The sequence below is a fragment of the Rana temporaria genome, chromosome 1 (genome assembly GCF_905171775.1).
Source record: "Rana temporaria chromosome 1, aRanTem1.1, whole genome shotgun sequence".
In the NCBI taxonomy this organism is placed as follows: domain Eukaryota; kingdom Metazoa; phylum Chordata; class Amphibia; order Anura; family Ranidae; genus Rana; species Rana temporaria.
Window position 1 is genome coordinate 448,384,264 of NC_053489.1, and position 26,772 is coordinate 448,411,035.

The 26,772-nt window shown below is 40.7% G+C and overlaps 1 protein-coding gene and 1 non-coding gene across 4 annotated transcripts in view; both read left to right on the top strand.

The window, feature by feature from the left end:
- RFX2 (regulatory factor X2) overlaps window positions 1-17,757 on the top strand; it is a 51,208-nt gene extending 33,451 nt beyond the window's left edge. For 2 of the 3 annotated variants that reach the window (XM_040327254.1, XM_040327265.1), the window contains 13 exons: window positions 1,352-1,426; window positions 3,058-3,239; window positions 5,350-5,469; window positions 5,839-5,951; window positions 6,064-6,182; window positions 6,899-7,008; window positions 9,153-9,304; window positions 12,060-12,157; window positions 12,246-12,395; window positions 13,003-13,211; window positions 15,320-15,473; window positions 15,568-15,610; window positions 15,765-16,353. In XM_040327254.1, coding sequence (XP_040183188.1) covers window positions 1,352-1,426; window positions 3,058-3,239; window positions 5,350-5,469; window positions 5,839-5,951; window positions 6,064-6,182; window positions 6,899-7,008; window positions 9,153-9,304; window positions 12,060-12,157; window positions 12,246-12,395; window positions 13,003-13,211; window positions 15,320-15,473; window positions 15,568-15,610; window positions 15,765-15,859 — 1,620 coding nt within the window. In that variant the 3' untranslated portion in view covers window positions 15,860-16,353. Of the gene's footprint in view, window positions 1-1,351; window positions 1,427-3,057; window positions 3,240-5,349; window positions 5,470-5,838; window positions 5,952-6,063; window positions 6,183-6,898; window positions 7,009-9,152; window positions 9,305-12,059; window positions 12,158-12,245; window positions 12,396-13,002; window positions 13,212-15,319; window positions 15,474-15,567; window positions 15,611-15,764 lie in introns of all 3 variants that reach the window. The other variant, XM_040327259.1, reaches the window with a different exon arrangement.
- Window positions 10,299-10,427, top strand: LOC120925416. Its single transcript, XR_005746689.1, has one exon. It is a non-coding gene; the product is annotated as a small nucleolar RNA SNORA49 (small nucleolar RNA).
- Window positions 17,758-26,772: the final 9,015 nt, after the last annotated feature.

Sequence of the window (26,772 nt, forward strand, 5' to 3'; positions counted from 1 at the left end):
CAATAAATAAATATTATGTCAAGACACTTGGCAGCGGCTCTAACACTTGCCCATCTATACAAACCTTTATATATGCTAAATAATAAATAAAAAAGGAGTTGAATTTAGAAAATATCATCCATCGCACTACTGCATGTATCATAATGTACACTGCATGAACCTGCAACTGACTGTCCACATCAGTGGCTAGTGTTTTTCTGTATGTATAGAAGAATATGTGTGGCAGTCATAAAGATGATAGTCCTGGAATGTTTTACACAAATGGGATTTCATATGTGATTTGGTTGGTGTGAGCTTGTCTATGCAAAACATGAGGTGTGTGTGTGTGTGTGTGTTTTATCATATTTGTGTAACCTTAGCAAATATCGACCTAAAAAATAGGTAAAATAAGAAGTTAAAATGTCTATTTAATGTATTCATCGTCTCAGTGAAACCGCCATAACTGATGAACAGAAGATTTTAATCCTGATTTATTTATTTTTATTTTATTTTTTTGGGTTCACTTGAAGCCTATGATTGCAAATTTTACGTAACTTTTGTTCACACTTATTTACGAAAAACAAAACTATATTTTGGTCGGAGAAAATGGGTAAAGGAGGCGCTTTGTGTGGGATATGGGTAGCATCCGATATTGATGTGCTACATCCCTTAAGGCCGCAGCTTGGAAGTCACGCAATTTTACCGCAATTTTGCCATGATTGTTCGGCTGCGATTTGAGGGAATGCCTGTGTAAACTTGAGGTCTATGGACCTCAACTCGCATCAAAGTCGGACCAAAGTAGTACAGGGACTACTTTGAAGTCACACAGGTATGAATGGTTATTTGGAATCGTGGGCTACGACTTGTCATTCCACTCTGATGTCAGAAGTCACAGGAAAAGTCGCACAAGTGTGAAAGGGTTCTTGGTGGTGAACTGCAGGGATCCTGCCAGCAAGCGCCTTCCTTACCCATTTTCTCTGAACAACCAAGGATGTATTGCATCTTAAAAAGGGAAAGCTGGTAATTAATAGTGTCATTTATTTGAATATCCTAACCATAGCGTAGAAGGGGCCGCGCCACCCACTTGGATATTTAAAACTATCTTTGGAACTCGCATAAAGGAGAAACAGTTCATATATATAATACTAGAATCCAATTTTATTTTTACTAGTTTGTCTCCTTGTAACATATTGTATGTGTATCGTGCATCTCCCTGCTTCTTCTACTGTAATCCATACTTGGATTCTTCTAAATCTTTTGGCGCATGTTGCAGAGCCAACAAAGCTTCCAACACCAGTTCACCTTTCCAGATGCACATAACCAGGGCTCTTTGTCTGACATTTCCTCTGTTTTTTGCATGCTCTCTCTGTAGCTTGAAATGGCGATTGAAAATCTACAAAAAAATGAAGGCATCACCTCTCACAAAAGCAGCTTGCTCAACAGCCATGTAAGTTCACCTCTAACTTGAGTCTGCTCGCAAAGTCCTCTGCTTGTGATAGGAGCTTTGAGTGTGCATGTTTATAACCCTATGATGAATGGGACTTGTGTCCTTTTCGCCCTAACAGTCTATGATTAAATAGTACACAATTTAAAGGAAATGGCACACCAAAGATGTTATCTCTTTAATTTTATAAATTCCAATTTGTATCGTTTAAGTATAATTTGTGGTGCTTTGATTATTATTTATCAGAATTATTAGCTTTGTCGATTAAACGCAGCCAGTTCTTTTCAGTTATCTCCACTGTACCCAGAATAAAAAGGATCTCTACTGCCTGTGATAACTAAACCACTTGCTGATCCTGGGTTGTAATAAAATCCTCAATCCCTTGCATAATCTTGGAAAACCATTATAAAATTTTAAAACCGATTTTAGTCTCTTGTGTTGAGGGTTCAAATGGAAGCTGTTAATCATAAGAATCCATGATGTGTTCTATTATGTGCTGTATGCAAAGTTTCTGCAAGCACGCTGCCACGGTTTTTGACAATCTTGCTGAGCATCACTGTTGTATTTAGTAGGCTAACTGCTCTGTTATTGCAAGTCCTGAGAATCTCTTGATTTTCTTCCTTCTGGCTGCTTAATGTTGAGGTTTAGTAGATTATTATTATTATACAGTATATATATTTTTTTTGTGATGCAGCGCCATACACATTTAGTTATGTAATGGTGTGTATTCCAAAAAAAATTCAGGTACCGCCTCCCTGCCACTGGATACTGCCCTACTGGTTCTGTGAGAAATGTGGAGGCATCATTTTGCCCTCTCCTCCATTCACAGAAATTGTCTTGCTACACTCCCAGAATGCATTATGTTTTGTGAATGGGCTTTTGCACAGTTGAATGACCAGACCCCATCGCCCAGTCGCAGAATGCTAAACATGGTGGGACAATAATGGTATTTTATTTTGAATGATGAATGGGAGAGGAGGGTGGTGCAATGTTTCTCCGCAGTTAAGCAACAGAAGACTGCTCTCGGGACTGTATTCGGCAGCAGTGAGGAGTCACATTATTAATAATATTTTTATTCACGATTTAAATAGCGCCAACAGTTTATGCAGCGCTTTACAATGTAGAGGGGAGATGGCACAATTACAGTACAGTACAGTTCAGTACAGAAGGGTACAGGAGGGCACTTCAGAATTTTTTTTTAGCAAAACTATCAGTCTGCAGGTAATAGGATACACACCATTGTGTTTTTTGGTGCTGTATTTCCCACCAATAAACTTCAGCTTTAAAGTGGAACTAAACACTCCAATCCTTTACAGCCAAGGAAGCTGCCATCTTGGCCTTTGTTTTGATCTGCAGTTGCCATGGTGCGCCACATGCGATCAGTTATGACATCGGCCATTTCGTGGCTTGGCAGTTTGGCTGAGAGCATATGCACACGTGGCAGTTATTATTCAGGACATGTCGTGAATGCAACTGTTTTGGGAAACCGTTAAAACGACTGGTTTGGTTCTGCTTTAATGCTGCAAAAGCATGATTTGAGACAATAGTCCATGTTGGTAAGGATAAAGATTTGTTGTGTGATACAGGCCTATCACTTTTCTGTTTATTTAATTGCCTGCTTATTCTTTCTTTAGCTTCAATGGCTGTTGGATAACTATGAGACAGCAGACGGTGTTAGCCTTCCCAGAAGTTCATTATACAACCATTATTTACGCCATTGCCAGGAGCACAAGCTGGATCCAGTTAATGCAGCCTCATTTGGTAAACTAATACGCTCAGTGTTTATGGGACTGCGAACGAGACGCCTTGGCACCAGGTTAGCATATTGTAACTGAAAAGGAGTTTTTTTTTTTTTTTATAAAAGCTTTAAAATGTACCACTTTATGGTGAATTGGAAGTAATTCATTTTATATATGGGCAAAATGTAGGGAGGCTGACTTTTCTGAAATACTGTTTCTCCATAACCCCAATAAAATTGGGGTTAGCACTGTCAGCCCCCCATTTCTTACACTACAGGTATCCTGTTAAATTGTGCTTATTTCTTTTGGCTGGATTTGTACAGATTTAGTTTAAAGGTCATTGTCTTGGGCAAACCAGTCTTGCTAACAAAAGTTTATTATTTTGGTTAACTGTATACTATAGGCTAATCCATGGTGTGAATGATTTTTCTTGGCACACCAAAAGTTTGTTTAGTGGATATACAATGTCAAACCATCACTTCTACAACAATGGAAAGGTGCAATGCATTGCAGAGCCTTAGAACGCAAGACACTGATGCCATTTGAATCTGTTTTGATATATGAAGCATTCATTATAATGTTTGATAAGGAGGATCGATTAACACAGATTGCGGTCTTCACCCAGAAAACTTGTATAAGAGTTGAAATAATTAGTGTAAATATATAGGATGACGTCCGTAACTGTAAAAAAAAAAAAATGGTTTATGCTAAGCCTTCGTTTTGCCTTCTCACAATGCAACTCAGTGTAGGTAGACTCATAAAAGTTGATTTACTAAAGGCAAATAGTAGTAAGAATGCATCAAAACCACCTTTTTAGAAATCGGTATGAGTACCCATTACCAATGCCTATTGCCGGCAATTAGGGCGATAACAATGAGGAGAAGCGGGGTGGGGTTGGTTCTCCATCGGTGTGCTGTGTAATATTACCAACTGGCTGAGTGATGAAGAAATACGGCACTGCCAGCACCATAGCTAGGAGGACCATGCTGTCATCCCCACAACCCACTGCCCCATCCTTCTCTTCTTCCAGCACTACAATTGGCCTTTTTGTATTAATTGATGATTCTAACCACCTTGATCCTGAGCCAAGCACCAATCATGGTTATCTACAGAGCCTCACATGTAAGTCCTGTTTTAGGAGGGAGAACATTAGTGTACAATGTGTGCCTGCTTCTCCTCCCCTTTTTTCTTCCCCCTGAGCATCGCTGCCATCGCTGGGACTGGTCAAGTACCAAGGGGTTGGCGCTGCTTTCCGGCTGTCGGCAGGGAGAAGGAGAGCCGATCCATCACATCCTCCCACTTACCGAGCTGTCAGTGCAGGTTAGGTAGAGCCCCAGAATCTAAATGGACCAGGGGAGGCGGAAATCTGTCATACCACATCTCTGCTGCTTCATCAATGGGCGCTGACCCTTTCTGTCATGGGGCCTTCTACTGGCCCTGTGCCCTCGAGCAATTCCCCAAGTGCCCGAATGGCCAGTCAACCCCCCTGATTTTGTTCACACTTCAGCTGTCTGAAAGGGAATTCTTTCTTTCTTTCTTTCTTTCTTTCCTGTGCACGAGTACCGATACTTATGCAAATGCTTAGTGTCGGTATCTGTATCGGCACAACCCTAGCAAATAGGCTATTCACTTTGTAAAAGAAGTTGAACTCGCAAGAGAATTTTCTCCAGAGCTTAATGTGATGAAATTTCACTTTTCAAAGAATATGCAATCGCATGCAAGGAGAAACAAAAAAAAAATGGCATTTTTACTTGCACGTGATTGGATGATCTAAATCGGCAGAAATTTACCTTATTCACCAAGACCGGTGGAAATTTTCCTTGTAAGGGGCTACTTCCAATTTGCCTTTAGTTAAATGTCTGTCCCTTTTTGAATTTTAGTAAATTGACCTCAATTGATAAGATATCAGCCACACAGTGGGTGCATTGCTAACAACTTAAATAGCTATGCAGTTGTAGCGGTTATTTGCTGCCTCTCACAATAATATTATCTATCACCAAAAAATGTAATACATCAACAAAAATGTTGAGGGGAAAAGGCATATAAAAATGTAAAAATCACGTACAAAATTACATAAACTATGTACAGTACTCCCTGAAATGTTGTTTTATTTTTTCCTTTTACCTCAAAATACTTCATGTTGCATTTATCTATTAACCTAAACTTTTTTTTTTTTATTTGTGACAGGGGTAACTCCAAATACCACTATTACGGCATCCGGTTGAAACCCGATTCCCCACTTAACAGACTTCAAGAAGATATGCAGTATATGGCAATGAGACAGCAGCCAATCCATCAGAAACAAAGGTTTGCAAGTGCTTTGGTTTTGCCTGCTCAGAAATAGTTTTATGTTGTTCAAATACAGCTTTTCTAATGGAGGTTAAAACCTTTGTTGTATGATCCTTTGCAATTCTGCCATAAAAGAAGATAGGTTTTTATTTATTGTTGTGCTGGAGGGGTAATACCCCCTTTTTTTTTTTTTTTTTTTTTTTTTTTTTTGCCAGCGGCCCAATATATGTAGCACAGTGCCAGGTTCAGAAACCTGCTTAAAGGCAGTGGGTTTGCCAGCCAGCTGTTCATTATATAACGTGAGATTTTATTGTAATAAACCATCTTGATGGAACAAGGGTTTTGCTACTTGGGTGATAAATGATTTATCTGTTTTGCAATGCTCAGGTACAGACCTACACACAAGACAGATGGCATGATGGATACCTCGCTCGGCAGCCAGCATACCTCTCCAGAGCAGTCCGTTGCTGCTCAGAGCCAGCACCACCAGCAATTCATAGGTAGTGTACACTTAGGTTTGCATGTGTGGACCCTTGACTAAATAAAAATGGTGGCTGAATGAGGAAAAACACACCAATATTTACATCTTATTTTGTATTTACATTTGCATAGATACCTCCCACGTGTTCCCAGACTTTCCTGATCCAGATCTGGGTGGTGTGATGCTACCCGATGGCATTACTATGTCTGATGTAAAGAATTTGCAGCTTATGTACCGACGACACTGTGAGGTGAGTAACAGTCCTGTTCATTGCAAATTTGGATTTGTGGTATGAATTTTCTTTTAGATGAATAAGGAACCAAGATCTTGGCTTTCTTCATGTCGGTAAACTAACATTCATTGCTACTTTAACGCTGTGGTGCCTATCTCAGCAATGTTTCTGTGTACTCCATGACTTAGAGCAGTGTGGTTGATTTACTAAAACTGGAGAGTGCGAAATCTGGTGCAGCTGTGCATGGTAGCCAATTGGCTTCTAACCTGAGCTGATTCACTTAAACTTTTACAAAAAAAAAACTGGAAGCGTATTGGTTACTATGCACACCTCCTTCAGATTGTTGCATGAAACCCCATCTTTTATTTTTATTTTTTAAAAGTGTGTATTTTTTTTAATATGATCTCTGCTTTAAAATAGATGTTTTAGGTAATCTTCAGGCCTGAAATGTGCATTTTAATGTGTGCAAAAAATGTGAAGAAACATGACTCCAGCAGTAAAAGGGGTAAATACATTTTGACAATATTTAGGGAAATGTGTTCCCAGTAGGCTCTTACCTCTACACAGCATTAATGGTATATTTGGTCACTAAAATGACTTTGTAACACAGGTGTTGTCCTCCAGAACATTGTGTGTGCAAATCAAAGCAAGGGGGTAAACATTATTTGGGTATAAATTATATCCAGAGACCAGTGATGCAACTCTTTTTATATATATTCTTTTTAATCCTACAGGCAACTGTAGATGTTGTGATGAATCTGCAGTTCCAATATATTGAGAAATTGTGGCTGGCTTTCTGGAACTCTAAACCGTCTTCTCCGGATGGCTCAACAGCATTATCAAGGTGAGAAAGCCACTTCATTTGATTATGAGCAGAGTAGCCTCTTTATTAAAAGTTTTGTGTGTGTTTGTTTTTTTTTCTTTTTTTTTCTTTTCTTGGATGTAGAGATTTACCCTCCCGTTCTGTTATGACTGGTGTCACTGGGGGCTGAAAGGGAGAAGTCTTGCCAATGGGTACACCAATGATACATCTGTAGTGTATTAGTAGTAGTTTGTAAAGCGTAACGTTTTTTTTCCCTTCATGCATTCGATGCATGAAGGAAAAAAGCCTTCTGTGTGCACGAACATGTTCCTACTCTATCCAAGACTTAAAAAAATAAAATGCAACCTTTAGCCCAGGCTCACACTGGGCTGCGGGAGTGAAGCCGTGCAAGTCTCGCTGGCAGTCGCTATTTCGGCCGCGATTACAGAGATATCTGTGCAGGTTTCTGCACAGATGTCAATCTAAATTGTGGGCAGAAATTTCACAAAAAGTAGTACAGAAACTACTGTTTGTAATCAGCGTTGAACCAATTAGGACGGTGTCATTGCCAGCAAAAGCCGCTGATTTGACATGTCAAATCGCAGCAGTGTTGAACCAGGGCTTAATTTGAGCAACCATCAAGAGAATTTTTTTTATGTGTGTGTGTGTGTGTGGCTCTAGTTCTGACAGCTTTAAAGCGGCCTTTCATTAAGATGTAAAATCTTGTGAGAACCATAATTCTTGCTGTTGGGGTTGCTATGTTTTTGCAGTGCCCCCATACATCTAACTGCAGAGTACAAGGGCAGAACATTTTTCTTATTCAATAAGGGACACAGGAATGTAGCAATTTTTTTGTATTTTATGCTGCTTTTCAGGAGGTTAGCGCATTTGCAGGTAGTTGCTGCATGAGCGATTCCATGCGACTGGCTGCGGGAGTTGTCAGCATTGCTTTCAATGGAGCTTCTTCTCTGCTGCTAATCTCATTGAACCAACACTGGGTCTCCCATCTTAAATAGCCACATTCGCAAGTGTGAATGGGACTTAAGAATTCCTTCATTCATGTGTCTCTCAATAAACTTTAACTACTTGCCGCCCCCCATATTGCAATATGATGGCGGAAAAGTGGTTTAGTTATCCTGATCGAACATTATATGACATGATACGGGTAACAAGCCGACACGCGGGGGTGTACAGCACGACGATCGAAGGTGGGGTGTACAGCACGACGATCGAAGGTGGGGTGTACAGCACGGCGATTGAAGGTGCTGTGTGTCATTCTATCACACTGCAGCTCTGATCGTGGTATGGAGCCGCTGACAAAGGCTTCTTGCCACGTGATCATCTGTGACCAATCACAGCTGATCATCGTGTGAACCAGGAAGTGGCGGTAAATGGCTTTCCTCGGTTCACGCTGACAGGGAGAGACGAACGACGACTCTCCCTGTCAGAGGGGGGTTCTGCGCTGATAATCGGCATATTGATGATCAGTGCAGCCCCCATCAGATGTGCCCATCACCTGCCAGCCTGTGCCCCATAATAAACACCTACCAGTGCCCATAAAAGTGTCAATCAGCGCCCTTTAGATGCTACTCAGTAATGCGTGTCAGTAGCTCATAATCGGTGCTGCCTATCCAGTGCCCATCAGTTCTTTCTTTCAAAATCTTCGTTTTTTTTTTTTTTTTTTTTTTTATAGTGCAAAAAAAATAAAACCGCAGAGGTGATCAAATACCACGAAAAGAAAGCTCTATTTGTGGGAAGAAAATTATAAAAATTTAGTTTGGGTACATTGTTGTATGACTGCGCTATTGTCAGTCAAAATGTGACAGCACTGAAAGCTAAAAATTGTCCTGGGCCGGAAAGGGGGAAAGTGCCTGGTATTGACGTGGTTAAGTAAAAGGTTTTACATGAAGTACCAAAATCCTGTTTTCTACTTTCATACCCGTGTGTATGGCTTCTTCTGCAGCATTTCATACATCGTAGCGTGAAAAAAAAAAACAGCCTCATGCCAGGGCCGCCGCTCCTCCTGGCACTTTCATTCAACGTTTTTATCAACCACGTTGTTTGTTGCTTTTTGTCTGAAATCGCTCAATGAGATGCATTGTCTTGATTTTGCTGCTGGTTACTAAAGCCTTAATAGCAGATCACACTGACATTTTTATTGACGGATACCTTGTCTTCTAACACAGTGAGGAGGAGCAGGAAGCGGTCATCCCCAAGGATATACTGATGGTTCTGTGTAAATATGAGCCTGTTATGAGATGGATGAGGGGCTGTGACCACATTCTATATCAAGCTCTAGTGGAAATTCTAATTCCAGATGTTTTGCGGCCTGTCCCAAGTGAGTACTAAGCAAAGATGCACGTTATTTGAAATGTTTACAGCAATTTTTAAAAGAATAATGTTTGGCTATTTAAGCTTAAATACGCACAAAAAAAAAGAAACAAAAGGGGGTACATGGAGGCGAAAGACAGATCTCACCCTTATAGGGGACAGATAACAGTGTTGGGTACCATTTTCTTTATATGTGATTTACTAAATGACAATAAGTCATAAGTAGACAGATTGGCATCAGGGTCACCGGTTTTTGATCTGGTTGGCGAGCCATCTGCCTCTGCCATCACAGGTGAGTACGGGATTTAGGGTGTACTAAACCAAAAATTGGGAATACCGACTGAGATTGGAACAAGAAAAAGGGTTGAGTCTGCTTGCTGGTATCCAACTTTAAAAATAAATGATAACTGCGCATTCCGTTTCAAAAACCATGCTGAGATTATGAAGATTATAAACGGTCTCTTTACTATGTTCAAATTTGCATGTGCTGCTATTTTTCTCCACTAGAGGGCCTCAAGACTAGAATGTAAAAGTACAATTATCAGAGTTGAAACTGAGAAAATTGGCACCAAAAAACTTTATTTTTTGGTTAAACTTTTATTTTTAAACAAAAAAATATTTTATAAATATGAACAAATTTTTTACATCATAGGTTGATATAATTTCTGTGTGGCTAAGTTTAAAGGGCAGTGATCCCTTTTAAATACCCCCCCCCCCCTCTATAGATAACTGGGTGCTGTGTGCTTTAATATCGTTTTGTAATAACTTTTTTGAGTAGCATCTGGTCAATTTCTTTTGTAATTTGTTTTTCGAAAATCTAGAGATGCTTAACGTATAATATTATTATTTTATTTTTTTTGTTACAATTAAGGACAGTTTACATTTAAATCGTATAGGAACAAGGTCCATGTTCCTATGTGGTGTGTTTTTTTTTTTTAGCCCATTTATTTGAATGGGCTAAAATCGCACCAAAAATGTACTACTTTTTAAAAGCATACTGCATTCCTCATCCTTACTCCAGGGTTATGGTTCTCTATACATTCTCTGGCATTACTTGAGGATAAAGTAAATGTTCTCTTGCTACCTCTGGAATTCCTTTTCCAAAGGACTGGCAGATTTGAGCATACATATAATTACGGTTATGTTCTCTCCTGTTCTTATTCAGTGTAGTCCTAATTTATCAAACTATCTTCCACAAGACTTAAAACAAGTAATGGTCTCATTCTCCAGACAACATTTTTCCAGTACTAATTTGAATCTTTTGTAGTGCAAATTAGGCAGTTCCTATTTCAGGTTAGGAAAAGCAAGACACCTATAGTTTTATAGTTAACTAATTTTGATTAAAAAAAAAACCATACTGGCCCATAATAGCCTAGTAATATCTGTAATGGTGTAAGTAGGATTCATTACCTTTATTAGCTTTGCTTTACCCTCGTCAAGCATCCACTGTGTCTAGTGTATAGCCAGCATTTAATTCTGCAAATTATCGGCTATATATTTAATGGACAGAAATGTTTAGAAATAAACTTTACCCATCGGCAAAATTTGGCCATTCCCCACTAGGTACAATGTAAAGTCTCACAAAAAAGAATTTTAGTGAGTGATATTTAGAAAGCCAGTTGTCCTTTCCTGTTTTGCAATCTAAAACATGTTTGAAAGTCTTCAAACTGATATTTCAGTGTTGAGCAGACACTGGTGATATAAATAGCCCACATGCCTCTTTAAAGGGGTTGGAAAGTTTTGTAATTTAAAAAAAAAAAAAAAAACATGCCCTACTTAACACCTCTGTGCAAGGGTTTTGCACAGAGCGACTCCGATCCTCCTTTTCTGGGGTCCCTCAGCAGCGCTCCTGACTCCTTTTTCTTCTTGAGTGCACCAACAGAGAGCCGCATTCCATGGGGGCACCTGTGCTCCCGAGTACTGCTGCTGCTTTAATTTACGCATCTCCTGTGTCACTGGATTTGATTGACAGCAGCAGGAGCCAATGGCTCCTGCTGCTATCAATCTATCCAGTGAGGACCCGAGACAGTGGCTGGAGCTGCTGGGCTCGTCCCTGTAGCTGGAACGATCGGGTTCAGTTAAGTACCTGCAGCACAAAAGGTTTTTCATCTTCATGCATAGAATGCATTAAGGTGAAAAACCTCAAAGGTTTACATCCCCCTTTTTTTTAATTTTATTTTTTAATCTCAATGAACACCTTTAGCAGGGTTTCCCCTTCCTTACAATCGGTGGCTGTTATATCGCCTTGCAAGTGACTGTTATTTCCCACTCTGAAAGTACCCAGTGGTGAGAGGGAAGCCTCTCCTGTCTATAGAGAGCTGGGATTCCTATGCAAATATCTAACTTGATGGAGCTTTTGAGATAATTATTAGTGGAGTATGCCCTCTTTCACATGAGCAGTCCGATTGGGTCCTCCTGTCCGTTTCTCAGGCAGACTGTTTTTACACCCACCTACCTCCAATCCAGCAAAAGCAAACGGAAGGTGATCCGTTCCACTCTGGCAAGATTGGATCTGAGGGCAGTCGGGTGTAAATGGATAACTGGTCTGTTTACATTCAACTGTGTCTGTGCCCTGTCATCAGCCCACCCGCACTCACCTCAACGGGGGATCAGTGGACAGATTCCCTGCTGAAAAACACAGATCTATACTGTGTAAAAAGGACCTTTTATCAACATAGATTCAGAATCCATACAACGTTTTTGCATTCTAATGACTAACTTTTTAAATTAAATTTTGGGTTGCACTTTCTTTTCTTTTTTAGGTACTCTAACCCAGGCAATACGGAATTTTGCAAAGAGTCTGGAAGGATGGCTAACAAATGCCATGACTGATTTTCCCCAGCAAATAGTCCAGGCAAAGGTATATAAAAAATATTTTCCTAAAGTAATCAACGGTAAATTAATACCTTTTTATTTGTATATTGTATTTTTTTTTTTTTTTTTTGTAGGTTGGTGTTGTCAGTGCCTTTGCCCAGACTCTGCGTCGATACACCTCCTTGAATCATTTGGCACAAGCTGCCCGTGCGGTTTTGCAAAATACATCGCAAATCAATCAGATGCTCAGCGATCTTAACAGAGTAGATTTTGCAAACGTTCAGGTAAATAACTGAACTGATTTATCTCTTGTCTGTTTGTTTGTTTTTTGTTTTTAGATTCTTTCTGTTTCATCCCTTTTGGGTTGAGGGATGTTGGTAAACCATTGAACTCAGGATATGACTCAGTGACGTATATCGGTCAGCTCATTCACCTACCAATAGAACTGAGGGTTGTTCAAAGTCTGAAATTTGCAATACATAGGCAGAACATACGGCCTGCCTTCATGCTCCTCTCCTGCTTGTGCGGCCTGCCTTCATGCTCCTCTCCTGCACATACTTCCCACCATCCTATCCATCAGCACACTCCTTGTACAAGTCCTGCCCACCATCCTACTGTCTGCACTCCTCCTGCACATACTGGCAGCCATAATATGCTGCCTTCTTCTATCCTACATATATAGCCTGCCATTATACCCCAACTCCTGCTTACATTTCCAGAAAATACTGAACACTGTCAAATCTTCCAGATTCCTCTCCTGCACATTATGCTTAAACCCCATCTTATTTTTATTATTGCTTGCCAAGAAGTTTTTTTTTTTTTTTTTTTTTTTTAAATCCTATATTAAAAATGAGTTTACTTATGCCATTGTTCTGTCTTTGCTGCTAACAGGAACAAGCGTCCTGGGTATGCCAGTGTGAAGAAGGCATGGTTCAGAAGCTGGAACAAGACTTCAAGTTAACCCTGCAGCAGCAGAGCTCGTTGGACCAGTGGGCAAATTGGTTGGATAATGTAGTCACCCAGGTGCTAAAGCCTTATGAAGGGAGTTCCAGTTTTCCAAAGGCTGCCAGACAATTTCTGTTGAAGTGGTCTTTTTACAGGTTAGAGGATAACATTGTTACCATACTCTAAATTTTTATAGCAGGAATATGCAATTGGCGGACCTCCAGCTGTTGCAAAACTACAAGTCCCATCATGCCTCTGCCTCTGGGTGTCATGCTTGTGGCTGTCAGAGTCTTGCTATGCCTTAAAGAACTTGTAGTTCTGTAACAGCTGGAGGTCCGCTAATTGCATATCCCTGTTTTAGAGTTTTCTACATTTAGGTTGACCACATATGAATACGTAAATAGATGCATATGAAAATGTTTCTATACAGAATTGGCCTTTAAATGTAATCGAACTCTTTTCTTGAGGCTCAGACTGGCACATCTTTGTAAAGATTCATCCATCATTATGGAAGTGCCAGCCCGTTCTGTTTCCTCTGCTATTGGCCATTGTTGCATTTCTGGTGGGAACCCAGCTGTTCTGGTTATGTAGTTTAAAGAAATGTTTTTATTTGTTTCAGATTTGAATTGGGGTAATGTATTTTCATTGTGTTGCTTCTAAGAAAATATGGAAGCTGCCATTACTAATCTCTCCTTATGGAAATGATTGCCTGGCTGTCATGCTGATCCAGTATCTAAAATGTATTCTGAGTCCCCACGCTCTTAAGTACTTCTCACAAATATCAAAGTCGGACATTCCCTTTGCCTTTGGTTGATGCATGTTTGGTCATTGTCTTAAAATTATATGTATTTTTATTTTCGCAGTCACATTGAGAACCTCCAGTGTTTTCCTTCATTAAATGTGTGATTATTTAATAAAAAAAATATATATATATATATATATATATATATATATAGGGCCAGATTCACAGAAAAAGTACGCCAGAGTATCTGCGGATACTCCGGCGGACTTTCAAATTTGCCGCGTCATATCTTTATTTGTAATTCACAAACAAAGATACGACGGCATTTGGCTAAGATCCGACAGGCGTACGGCTTCGTACGCCTTTGGATCTTAGGATGCAATACTTCGGCGACCGCTGGGTGGAGTTTGCGTCGTTTTCTGCGTTGGGTATGCAAATTAGCTGTTTACGGCGATCCACGAAGGTACGCGCGTTCGTCGCATTCTCTTACGTCGTCGCTAGTCGTTTTTTCCCGTCGTAAAGTTGCGATTGCTATTTAGGTGGTGTAATATTAGACCGCTCATGTTAAAGTATGGCCGTCGTTCCCGCGTCGAATTTAAATATTTTTTTTTTTTTTGCGTAAGACGTCCAGGAATACGAAAGGACGTAACGCACGTCGCCGTTCAAAAAACACGTTGGGGCACCGTAATTTCGTGCACGGCGGGAAATTTCCTAACGGAGCATGCGCAGAACGTTCGGCGCGGGAATGCGCCTAATTTAAATGGTACACGCCCATTTGAATTAGGCAGGCTTGCGACCGGACGGATTTACGTTACGCCGCCGCAAGTTTACAGGCAAGTGCTTTGTGAATCAAGCACTTGCGCTAAAAACTTGCAACTTGCGGCGGTGTAACGTAAATGACATGCGTTATGCCGCAGCGTAAGTACGTGAATCTGGCCCATAATTTTTATAACTTTTTGTTTAGGCACAGTTTCTATGTCTTTGAATAGATAACTGTGTACATTTCTTAAGTGTGTGTTTTTTTCCGTGTTGCACCTGAAAATCTCATCGTCCTATGACTGCCTCCCAGAACTAGCTGTCCGCGCTGTAGCCGTCATTCTGCTATAGTACGGTCGGCTAGTGGTTACCCATATTTAGGACATAGTCTTGTTCATTTGTTTAGGCACAGTTCAGACAGGAATAATTAGGGCAAATGCAAGTCAAGGAGCACTAAGAAGGATTTTTCAGTCTCGGAGAAAAAAATGTATCTGAAACTGTAAGCTGCAATTTCTAAATTTTTGTTAGTTATGCTATGTGAATGAGAACATGTTACAAATATAAAGTAAATGTTATCCAAATTTTGGATGCAAAAATGGAAATGCACATAAAATCCAGGTATGGCAAAACAAGTCGTCATCAATGGCTTGCCTTTTTCTCAGGTTTCTGTTAAAACAACCCTTGCCATTCGATCTATAACAAAAAGGGAAAATGTTTGAAGTTCCACTTTCAGTAAACTTTCCCAACTTCTTTTCTCTCTTACAGTTCAATGGTTATCCGGGATCTCACCCTGCGCAGTGCCGCTAGTTTTGGATCCTTTCACTTAATCCGATTGCTGTATGATGAGTACATGTTCTACCTAGTAGAGCACAGAGTGGCTCAGGCAACAGGAGAGACGCCTATTGCAGTGATGGGCGAGGTGAGCTCACAGATTTTCAAATGGTCTTCGTTTTTGTGTACCACATGTGTTTTTAGATTATATACTAATGTAATTGTATTTTTATCTCTTGTAGTTCAGTGACCTGTCTACTATGTCTCCGGTAACAATGGATAAAGGTAAGTTGAGCTTTAGAGGCATTTCAAGCACCAATCGCTTCTAAACGCGTTCAGCCTCCAATGAAGCGTCAACAGTGTCCTGTTGACACTTCATTGGTAAATGGAGATTAGTGGAAGTGACTTTTATTTATGGTCTTTCTGTTTTTTTTTACAGATAACATGAGTGATCTAGGCAGTGACGATGCATCTGGCGAGACGCCAGTGAAGAGGGAACGTGTGGAGATGAACCACTCCATGCAGGACGTGTAATGCAAAAAAGTTGCCAGCGCCTTATTGCTCCCCGTAATGGAATCACCTCATGTTTTGAAGGCAAACCTGCCTCAAACAAGAACTCCGTGAATTTAGTGCCTCTGCCACACATGACACGTCTTTTGGAAGAACTCTGCCATTCATTGAAATTCAGTGTTCAAGTCCTGAAAAGCGAAGTTTGGCACGGGACAAATGTGACGTCACCGCATTCCTGACAATCTCACTCCAGACGTGTGCTATGTGCTAATTTATCCTTTTGACCTTACTTTTTGACCTTACTTATTTTTCCTCCTAAATACATTTCTGAGTTCTGAGTTGGTATTCTAGAAGATGTTTCCATTTTATTTTTGGAAGCTTTAGGGATTATAGCTCAGGCTTTCCATTTTCCTAATCCAGTTAGGTACATTGTTGGGTTCCTAACTGCACCATGGCTCTGTTACCTCGTTATCCTGAACTGGGCAGTTTTTTTTGCCAAATCCTACCGCGTTTAAACACAATAAGTACCTGCAATGCATGACTGTGCTTGGAGATCTGATGAAATGAAAGTTACTGTACATAAAAATAGTAGATCATGATATTCAAGTAAGTAGTGTAGTCTGCGGCGTGTGCTTGCCAAGAGTATGACTTTTTTTTTTTTTTTTTTTTTTTTTTTTTTTATGCTCATTAACAAAGATGTGACAACTAGTTGAAGGATTTTCTCTAACATCTGCTCATTACACTTTTTCAGACTTTAGGAGCATGTACTGTACTTTTGGCATGACACTGGTTTATATTCCTGCAAATGGAATTTTTTTTTATCCGTTTTAAAGGGAATCTATAGGGCGAAAAAATTGATTTGTCAACATGATGGTTAGTGTATTGTGTGAATTTAAATATAAAATATTTAGTATTTGTACTTGCCAGCAGTCATGAGTGGGCAAGGGACCTCCTCAGAAAAGCAGCTGATTGGCCAGCCACAAATATTGAAATTCAAGTGGTTCTATACCCCTAATGTTGAAGTTGTAGCTATAGGTAAGGCTTGCCTATAGGTACTGTAAATATCTCCTAACCGTGTGGCGTTTAGGAGATATTTACCTTGTAGTACGCCGATGTCATTGGCGCATGCATTCTGAATGAACAGCCCTCTCTGCCATTTCTTCACTAGAAGCGCCATGACTGACCGCTCCCATGCGCATGCGTGGGAGTGACATCACTCGACTTAGGCCAGTCACAGAGCCAGAGTCCGTGGCCCCGGAAGGAAGAGGGTCGAAGATAGATGCGGCCACAAGCGGGGAGATCGCAGGCTTCGTTTGCAGGGAAGTGGCACATAATAGGCTAGTATGCAATGCATACTAGCCCATTATGCTTTTCCGTTGCAGGGGAAAAAAAAGAGGAACTATGTGGTCTTGATTTGTGGCAAGGCCTATAAATCGGAATAAATTAATAATTGATGGTGGAATACTTTGACCACTGTATGTCTTGCGGGTGTAAAATCTCTAAGACATAATTACTTGGGTTTATAGCTGCGAAAAACGGCAACTATGAAAACTCTGTTTGCCTGCAACCTTAGACATGTCGTTTGTTGCCTAGAGCCAGTGCAAAGAACTGAATGTGATTTTTAAAAATCCCTTTCAACTAAAACAAAGATAAAACATTAATTACTTGTAAAAAATAGTCACCCGGGCTATGCTTGGTATCAGGGCCAACACTGCACTCTGGCTTTTTAACTTAAATTGCCCTTGTATTACACAGTGCTTCACATCACCAGCACAACACAGTTTAATAAATTGACATAACTGAGGGCAGGGCATGAATTTGGCAGATAACGTGTGGTGGGCAATGCCAAGTAGATTACAGCACTCGGTAACATCACAATTACTTTATTATTGGTTTCTGTGGTGTGTCTTTTTTTTTTTATTGATGCCAGTTAGCTGGATGGAGCAAACCTTACTGTCAAAAGCTTTTTGTTTTTGAAAGGTATTTAATATATAGGGGCGGATTTACTAAAGGGAAATCCACTCTTGTAAGTGCAGTCACTGTAGATCTGAGGGGAAGCTCTGAAATGAGGTGAAACTCTGCTGATTTTATGATCCAATCGTGTACAAGCAAAAATTATTTATTTATTTTCCTTACATGTCCCCCTTAGATCTACAGCGACTGCACTTCCAGTGTAGTGCAAAGTGGATTTACCTTTCGTAAAAAAAAAAAGTTGAGTCTCTTAAAATACTGTATTATGCAAAAATAAACAAAAAAGTGTAATGAGCTGGCATATCTCACCGATTATGGCAAACCACCTGTCAACCATGCTATTTATTACAAATGCCTAAAAAAAAAAAAAAAAGATGCCTGCTATTTTTCCCAGCCAGAAAAACCTCCTTGTGTGCCTCTCTGAAACTAGTTAGATTTTTCCTACTAGGGGCCTTCAGGGGTGAGTCCCACCAGCTGCCATTGCCCCATCCAGTGAGTGCATTTGCTGCCATGGAATCTCATTTTGTGAGTAGATGGTTATGAGAAGTCCTAGGCAGTGGGAGCATTATTTGTAGTGCACCCTGGGATGTTCTAAGGTGCGTAATCGGCTATCCTAAACTGGTCCAAGGACAAAAAAAAAAAACAAGGTTTTCCAGCTGCCTTATATAATACTGGTAGGGGTTGCCTCCAAGCATGCGCGCACACACACGGCTGTGCAGCTCAAAAAAAAAAAATTGTAAATAATGAACAGTTACCAAGGTAAAGATATTTTTAATTTAATTTAACTTTTTTATTTTTTTTATTGGCGAGTGAGGCAGTTTTTAAACATTGTAGTTAATACACATATAAGAAAAAAGAAAACCCGTTGTAGATTCCCTTTAAAGCGGTGGGTCATGGCTGTTCTGACTTGTTTAGATACCAAAGCATCTTGTAAGCAAAGCACAAGGGGGGGTTTTGCCTTTTATTTGTGAGACTCGGTTGTGCTGATTTTGGGCAGGCCCCTTTTTTATGTTTTTGCTGTGGTGCCTTTTAGAATCCAGTTTATGGATATTTGTATTTTTTAGTTGTCGTCATTTTTAAACCGATAAGGACTGTTGTCTAACTCCACGTTGACTTAAGTATCTGTAACGCGATAGATTCGTGCTGGTCTTTGCTCAGTGTCTATTTTTTTTCTGGCTCCTTTTTGGCATTAAAGAACCAGTTTAACAATTCAGTGCCTTAGTATATCTGATCCTGCCTTTCCACAATCCTCCCTGTTCCTTTGATGCTTATTTGTGTTTTTTGTTTTTGGCGTCTGCTCCATAAAACAGCTGGTTTATTTAAGCCTTATCCAGCTTTAATTAATTATCTTTTTTTTTATAACCGTTTTATTTTAATGTATATCCGCCTAGTGGCTTCTGTGAATAAAGCAGGTACCATGTTGATATAAGTAAAAATAGAGGCCACAGATTTTTCCTAAAGGTGCCCATAGATCTGAGAAGAATGTCTGGCGATTGGAGGAACTATCATATACTTATTAAGACCTCCCGTTTGACCAACCAATTTCTGAGAGGCTCCATCTTTCAAAAGTTTTTCCTAGACTTAGGAACAATGACTAAGATAATGCTTGATGCATTGGCGTATACCGCCAGTGCCGGGAGAAGGTCGTCTAGAGCCCAGGGCGAATATGCCAAACTGTGCATGCCTACCACTACCACCCAAAAATTGAACTTTTGCTGTCCGGATTTTTCCCCCCTCTGGTGTCACCTTTCAGGGGGGAGGAGGGAGCAGATACCTGTGTAATACAGGTATTTGCTACCACTTCCGGACATAGCTGGCCACATTATCTGCAGCTATCTACGCCACGTCCGGCGCCTCCTCCGCCCCCCTCCCACTGTCTTCTGGGAGAGGCACATGTCCCAGAAGACAGCAGGGACCATTCGGATTGCGACTCGCGCATGTGCAGTAAGGAACCAGGAAGTGAAGCTGCAAGGCTTCACTTCCTGATTCCCTTACTGAAGATGGCGGCAGCAGCATCCGAGAGCTGAGGGGGGAGATCGGCTTTGGGTGCCGACATCGCGGGTGCCTTGGACAGGCAAGAGTCCTTATTTTAAAAGTCAGCAGCTGCAGTGTTTGTAGCTGCTAACTTTTAAAAAAAAATATATATATATTATTTGGCAGACCTCAGCACATATCATCTTTCCGTCATCCTCCCTCCCAACACAAATCGCCCCTCCCCCCAAATTTCCCCTCCTAGAAAATGATTACCGCCTAAATTCCACCTTCCAACACACACCCCCTCCTTCTCCTTGTGGCAACCCCTCCTACCTCACATGATACTACAGTAACCAGGACAGCTGTCCCTCCTGCCCACCCCTTTATACGCCGATACACAATAAGCATGCAAGTCCGTGTCATAATTGCTCTGACGGTTGTTCAGTGGTCAAATCTTCCGACTGTCATTTCAAGCCCATGGGATTGTGTGCATAGGCACTGTGTTTCTATGGGTGCTAGGCACTTAGCTGGCACATTTGCATTTTATGGATTGCTATTCTGAGTGAAAAATAAGCGTGCATGTGGACAAAGTGGGGGGGGGGGGGGATAAAGCACAGCTTCCCTTTTTTTTTTTGCAGAAACTGCTCGGCTGTGTTTACCACGTGAACACAACTCAGGACAGCAGAACACAAAAAGTGTCTTTGAACACAACCCCTTAAAGCTTTAGAACTAATTCAGTAGTTTGGAAAATGACCTACAAATGAGTATGTATGAAATGCTCAATAAGTGGTATATTGTGTAGTGTTTCGGTGAAAATGTTGCTTCTAGTTTTCACCTGGTGTATCTGAAACCTAGTTATTTGCAAATAAAGAAACCTTTATCTAGCGTTTAACCGAAATGTTATATAATGCTTTAAAAGTCGGCATTATAATAAATTAAAGATGACCTATCACTGCAAATTAGCAAACTTTTGAAATTTTAAAGTGGTGATCCTGCAACAGGACTTTTCCCTGTGTGTTTGTTTTTTTTTTTCTTTGTTCCCACCCAATTGTGACCATGTGGCCTTGTATCCCCTTCCCTTTTTGGGAGTATGTAGTTGCCTTTCTGTTTTAATACTTTGCAAGCCTGGGAATTTCAGAAGTTAAAAAAAAAAAAAGAGTATCAAACTCTGCTTTTACCAAACTTATTGAATCTGCTACAATCCATAGGGATTCGTTACGAATAGTAGTAAACTATTGCTACCGATGGAACAAAAATGATACTGTGGTGTAAGCTACACAAGTGGTCTGTGGTAGCTATTGGTCTCACACAACAATAGCATTGTAAGCTTATTAGACATTTATCACTACTACATTTTACTTATGTAGCTTACGCAATAAAAGCCTCTGATGGCCCAATGGCCATCTATTATGAAGTGCGAGAGCAGGGATACTTAAACTACGGCCCTCAAGCTGTTGCGGAACTACACATCCCATGAGGCATTGTAACACACTGACATGACTAGGCATGATGGGAATTGTAGTTCCTGAACAACTGGAGGGCCATAGTTTGAAGACCCATGTGCTAGAGAGTGTAGCGATGCTTGCTGTAAAGCCTCGTACACACGACCGGGAAAACTGCCACGAGAGTTTTTGGCCAGGAAAACTGGCCGTGTGTATGCTCCGTCGCAGTTTTCCTGATAGGAAAACCGATGGGGGGGGGGAAAAAAGAGAACCAGCTTTCTTTTAACCCGTTTTCCTATGGGAAACACTGCGGTGGAGCATACACACGGCCGGGGTTCCCAACCTAAGCTCTTATGGCAGTTATCCTGTTGGGAAGTAGAGGGGGAAAAAGTTACCGAGCAGAGTCTCGGTTTTCTCCTCGGGGTTTCCCATCGGTAAAAAGTCTGTCGGGAAACCCGTACGTTTGTACAAGATTTAAGCATTGCTCTTTAACATAAAAATGTTGAATGAAGCCTGGGTAAATAAATGGGCCTTTTATTGAAGGTTGTAGCAAGCATTCCCCTTCCTGCAACCCTTGGGTAAGTTGTGGTCTATAGAAGCACCTGACCTATATCAGGCAAAGGGTAAATAAACAAGTTGGTGCTCCTTTTTTATTTTTTTTAAACCATGAAAAATTTCCTGTTGGGTTTACAAAATGTGGACACCACTTAAGGTTCTTTGAAATGTACAAAAGAGTGCTTGTGACTATACCTTCGCTTATTTTTTTGGCATATGTGTAAAAAAAAAAAAAACGGTTGCTCCCGTTTGAGTTACACCAGGCAAATGGCTTCTAGTCCTTACTGTTCTGTAAGAAAAAAAAAGTTGTCTCAAATGAGGTGTATCCAACAGCCAAGATCTCTGCTCATTCTTGTAAACGGTATACTTTTTATTTAGGTGTATAGTATAGCTCACAATATTCTTCTGGCTTTTGCGTTCTACATTATTTATCTGTTCCTCCTCTTATTGCCCCAATCACAGAATGCCTTGTACTTGTTGACGTATAGAATGAGCTGAATGAAATTGTAAATTTCCAAGAAGCCATGGGATACACCTCCATTAGAGGTAACTTACACACAACCGTAAGGATTAATAAGCATTTACCTGGAGTTCTTTTAAGGTTACCTCGATATTTGACTAAGAAACGGCCTAATTCAGCCCTTTTTTAAAGACTTTAGGTTTCCCAGGCTTCAAAGAGACTACATGCTGTGTACACCTTTTTGTGTTTTTTGGGAATGCAATTCCTCTTTTATTTTTCTAAAATAACATATTCAAGTTGTATTTTCATATGTAAATGAAATACACTATATATTTGACTAATTACACAGTGCTGTAAATATACATATGATGCCCATTTTGACACAATGCTTCATGTTTTTGGTCTTTGTGACTCATTTTATTTTCTTGTAAAGTGAATATTGGATTATATTGAATTTAATGTGTTAATGTCTCTTCTGTCTTTATTTACACTACATATGTTGTATTTGACAAATGACAATAAATGTAGATGAATAATAAAACTATTTGACATAGCATTTAATCACCTATTCTTCTCAAGTCATGTGCACTAGGCAAAAACCAGTGACTCGTAAACCATTGATGATAAATGTGATGATGCTAAATGTGATGAGGAATGTGGTGATGATGAAGAAAATTGTGGTGATGATGATTGTTGTGAATGTGATGATGATGATGAATGCGATTGATATGATGGGGATGAATGTGATGATGCGTATGATGAATGTAATGGTGATTAATGTGATGATGATGAAGAAAATTGTGATGATGAATGCAGTGATAATTGTGATGATGGTTATGATGAATATGGTGATGGCTATGATGAATTTGGTGGTGATGGTTATGATGAATATGATTATGAAGAAAATTGTGGTGATAAATGGGATGATGATGAATAGGATGTGATATGGTGATGAATATGATGCTGATAAATGTGATGATGCTTGCCGATGATAAATGTAATGGTGCTGAATGTGATGATGAATGTAATGATTGAGATGATGATGATGAATGTAATGATTGATATATTGATGATGAAGAAAATTGTGGTGGTAATGGTGAATGTGACTATGAAGAAAATTGTGGTGGTGACGGTGAATGTGGTGATTGTTTTTAGAAAACGCCTCATGAGTTTTAGAAACTGCGACATCCATGCTTATGTCGGTTAGTAAATTGGTGATATAAATGAATGATGTGCAAGGAGACTGAAGGGGAGAGCTCAGGAGTAGAAAGATAGTTGCATGTCATCGGCTTGTAGAGATTGTATTGGAATCATGCAAGGTTATCAACTGACCAAGGGAGGAGGTGCAGATTTAAATAAAATGGCAGGGGTGCAAGAACAGAGCCTTGGGGGGGTAACCCCTACAGAAAGAGAGGAGGTACATTTGTAGGTGGCAGTTGTGGCACTTGGATAGAAAAAACAGGAAGGAACAAGTCTTGGGAGTCAAGGAACTAGATATATGTGTGTGTGTGTGTGTGTGTGTGTGTGTGTTTTTTTTTATTTTATTTTAGGTAGTCAACTGTGACAAAGGCAGCAGAAAAGTTTAATAGAGTGCTAAACAGCCATTTGATTTAAGACCCCTTTCACACTGAGGCAGTTTGCAGTCGTTTTAGCGCTTAAAATGGTGCATGAAAACTGACACCAATTTATTTGAATGGGTCCTGCAAGCAGCATCGTTGGGGTGCGTTTGGAGCACTGTAAAAAGCGCTCCAAAAACGCCCCTGCCCATTTGAAATGAATGGGCAGCACTTCCAAAGCGCCTTTTAAAAGTGATCCGAAAGCACCCCAAAAAGGCTGATGCTTTAGCTGCTGTTTTAGCAGCGCTTCAGTGTGAAAGGGGTCTTGCAGTTAGTAAGTAGGGATGAGCCGAACACCCCCCTGGTTCGGTTCGCATCAGAACCTTCGAAAGGACCGAACTTTAGAACCACATTGAAAGTCTATGGGACTCGGACGTTGGAAATCCAAAAGTGCTAATTTTTAAAGGCTAATATGCAAGTTATTGTCCAAAAACGGATCTGAGGACCGGGTCTTGCCCCAGGGGACATGTATCAATGCAAAAAAGTTTTAAAAACTGAAGTTTTTTCGGGAGCAGTGATTTTTTTTATTTTTTTTTATCAACAATTTTATTGGTCAATGGTTCAAATGTACATAACATACAGCCATGTAGAGCCCCAGGCCCGCAGGGGGAACATAAAGAATAAACACCTTAACAGTAGCCTAGGGCGTGCATGTTATCTCTGCCTAGCAATTGCAAGTGTGCCAGCTTGCCTATTAAAACCAGTGCCGCCAACATGGCGAAGTGCAAGCTGGCCATTGGGGAGCAGTGATTTTAATGACGCTTAAAGTGAAAAAAACCTGAAACATTTCTTTAAATATCGTACCTGCTGGGTGTCTATAGTATGCCTGTGAAGTGCCACGTGTTTAGAACTGTCCCTGCACAAAATTACATTACTATAGGAAAAAAGTCATTTAAAACTGCTTGCGGCTTTAATATAATGTCTAGTCCAGTGGTTCTCAACCTTCTAGTGCTGTGACCCCCTTAATAAAATGTCCCAAGTTGTGGTGACCCCTAATGGTAAAGTTATTTTCGTAGCATGGGTTGTCAACACCCAAGGCAAGACAAGAATTTGTGCCCCTAACCCAAGGACATTTAGCGCTCCCTGAGTCCCTTCCACTCGTATAGTATTAAAACCCCTTAGGCCCCTTTCACACGTGCGGACCGTATGTCCGCTTTTTCATCCATCTGCGGATGAAAAAGGGACATACATTGGTCCCTATGTGATTGCGGGTGTCAGCGGATGAACATCCGCTGACACCCGTAATCGTCCGCCTCCGCAAAGATCCTATTTTGCAGACGGAAGAAAACCCTATTTTTTTCTTCCGTCTGCAGAGCGGATCGGATGAACACGGACATACGGTCCGTGTTCATCTGATCTCCCCATAGGGGAGAGCGGAGAAAAGACAGGGCGGTCCCTGCACAGTGTGTGGGCACCGCCCTGTCATCCGCCGGCTCAGCGGGGATCAACGGAGCGATCCCCGCTGAGCTTACGGAGGCGGATCATTACTGACCTGCCCCGTGTGAAAGGGGCCTTATGGTACATTTTAGGATATACCATGCTTTCTCTTTGTTCTCCTTTCTTTCCCTTTTTTCTCTCTCTATCCTAATTTCTTGTTTGTTTTTTTCCCCATCCCTCTCTAGTCATCTTTCCTGTTCTTTTATCTTATTTTTTCTTTCTTCCTCTTCCTCTTTTCCACTCCCTTCCCTGTAGTCTCTATTTTTATTCCTTCTCTTACTCCTTGGTGGGGGGAATGGGATGAGTGGCAGTGCTGGGGGAGTTCTGATCCAATTTGGGTGTTCTCAGATCAGCAGATGACCTTGATCAAGAACTGTAGTGGGGCCTTTTTAATGGCATCTAAAATCACAGGTAGTGTTACTCACTGTGTCTCCAACTTTGTGGTGTCTCGCAGCAGTGACACCAATGCCGAAATCAGGAGATACTGTCTCCCCCAGCCCCTCCCACTTCATGTTCCTCACCAGTCAGATAACCTCTAGTCTCTGCACCTCAGCCATGCTGTGAACTGAGTGGGCGGTCACAAAAAGGCTGGAAGAGTGGTGCAGGCTTCAGGTACAGCCCAGGATTCGGTGACCCCTGACAAATCATCATTCAACCCCCAGGTTGAGAACCACTGGTCTAGTCCCTGCAATATGGATGAAAATCATTGAGAAAAATAGCATGGGTTGCAGTGTCCCCCTCAGGTAATTACCAGCCCCTTTGGCCCTATATACTTTGAACAGCAGTATACAGGCAGTGCAAACAAGACAGGGACTCTAGGTTTGTTAAGTAGAATCTGTTTGTAATTTTGATCTGGTACTTTTTTGAAGTGTAGCTCCAGCCAAAAAAAACTATTTTTAAGCTTTTCGGAAAACATAGAGAAGGGTTATCACCCTGTAACATTTGTTTTGCTGTCTGTGTGCATCTGTTCAGAAGATTGCACCTCACTTTCTGTCCCAATGACAATTTTTTATTGTTTTGGAAAATGTGGGTTTTTTAGTGAAATGTGGATTGGTGATAAAGCATCAGTGGACAGGAGACTCCTCTTACAGAAACGAATTTCCCTTCCTAGAGGTAGATTTTCTCTCACTTCCTGTTGTCTCCTTCCGCTTGCAAGCAGGAGTCGTTTGTAAGTTGGATGTTTGAAAGTAGGGGCCTGCCGTATATTCTATGCAGAAATTTGTGCCCTAGGTGTTGGTGTTGCCACAACACTGTAAGCCCTCACAGTTAGTCTTGGTGGGTGCTGGAACGCCCTGCTGTGAACTATTATATCAAGAATTGTAATTCCATTCCATTGTTGAACAGTGGTAGAAAAATTGGGCCTTTGGTGCTGGCGCCACAACAATGTAAGCCCTCACAGTTACTCTTGGTGGGTGCAGGAATGGGCCCTGCTGTGAAATATTGGATCAAGAATTGTAATTACATGCCCCTGTTGAACAGGTC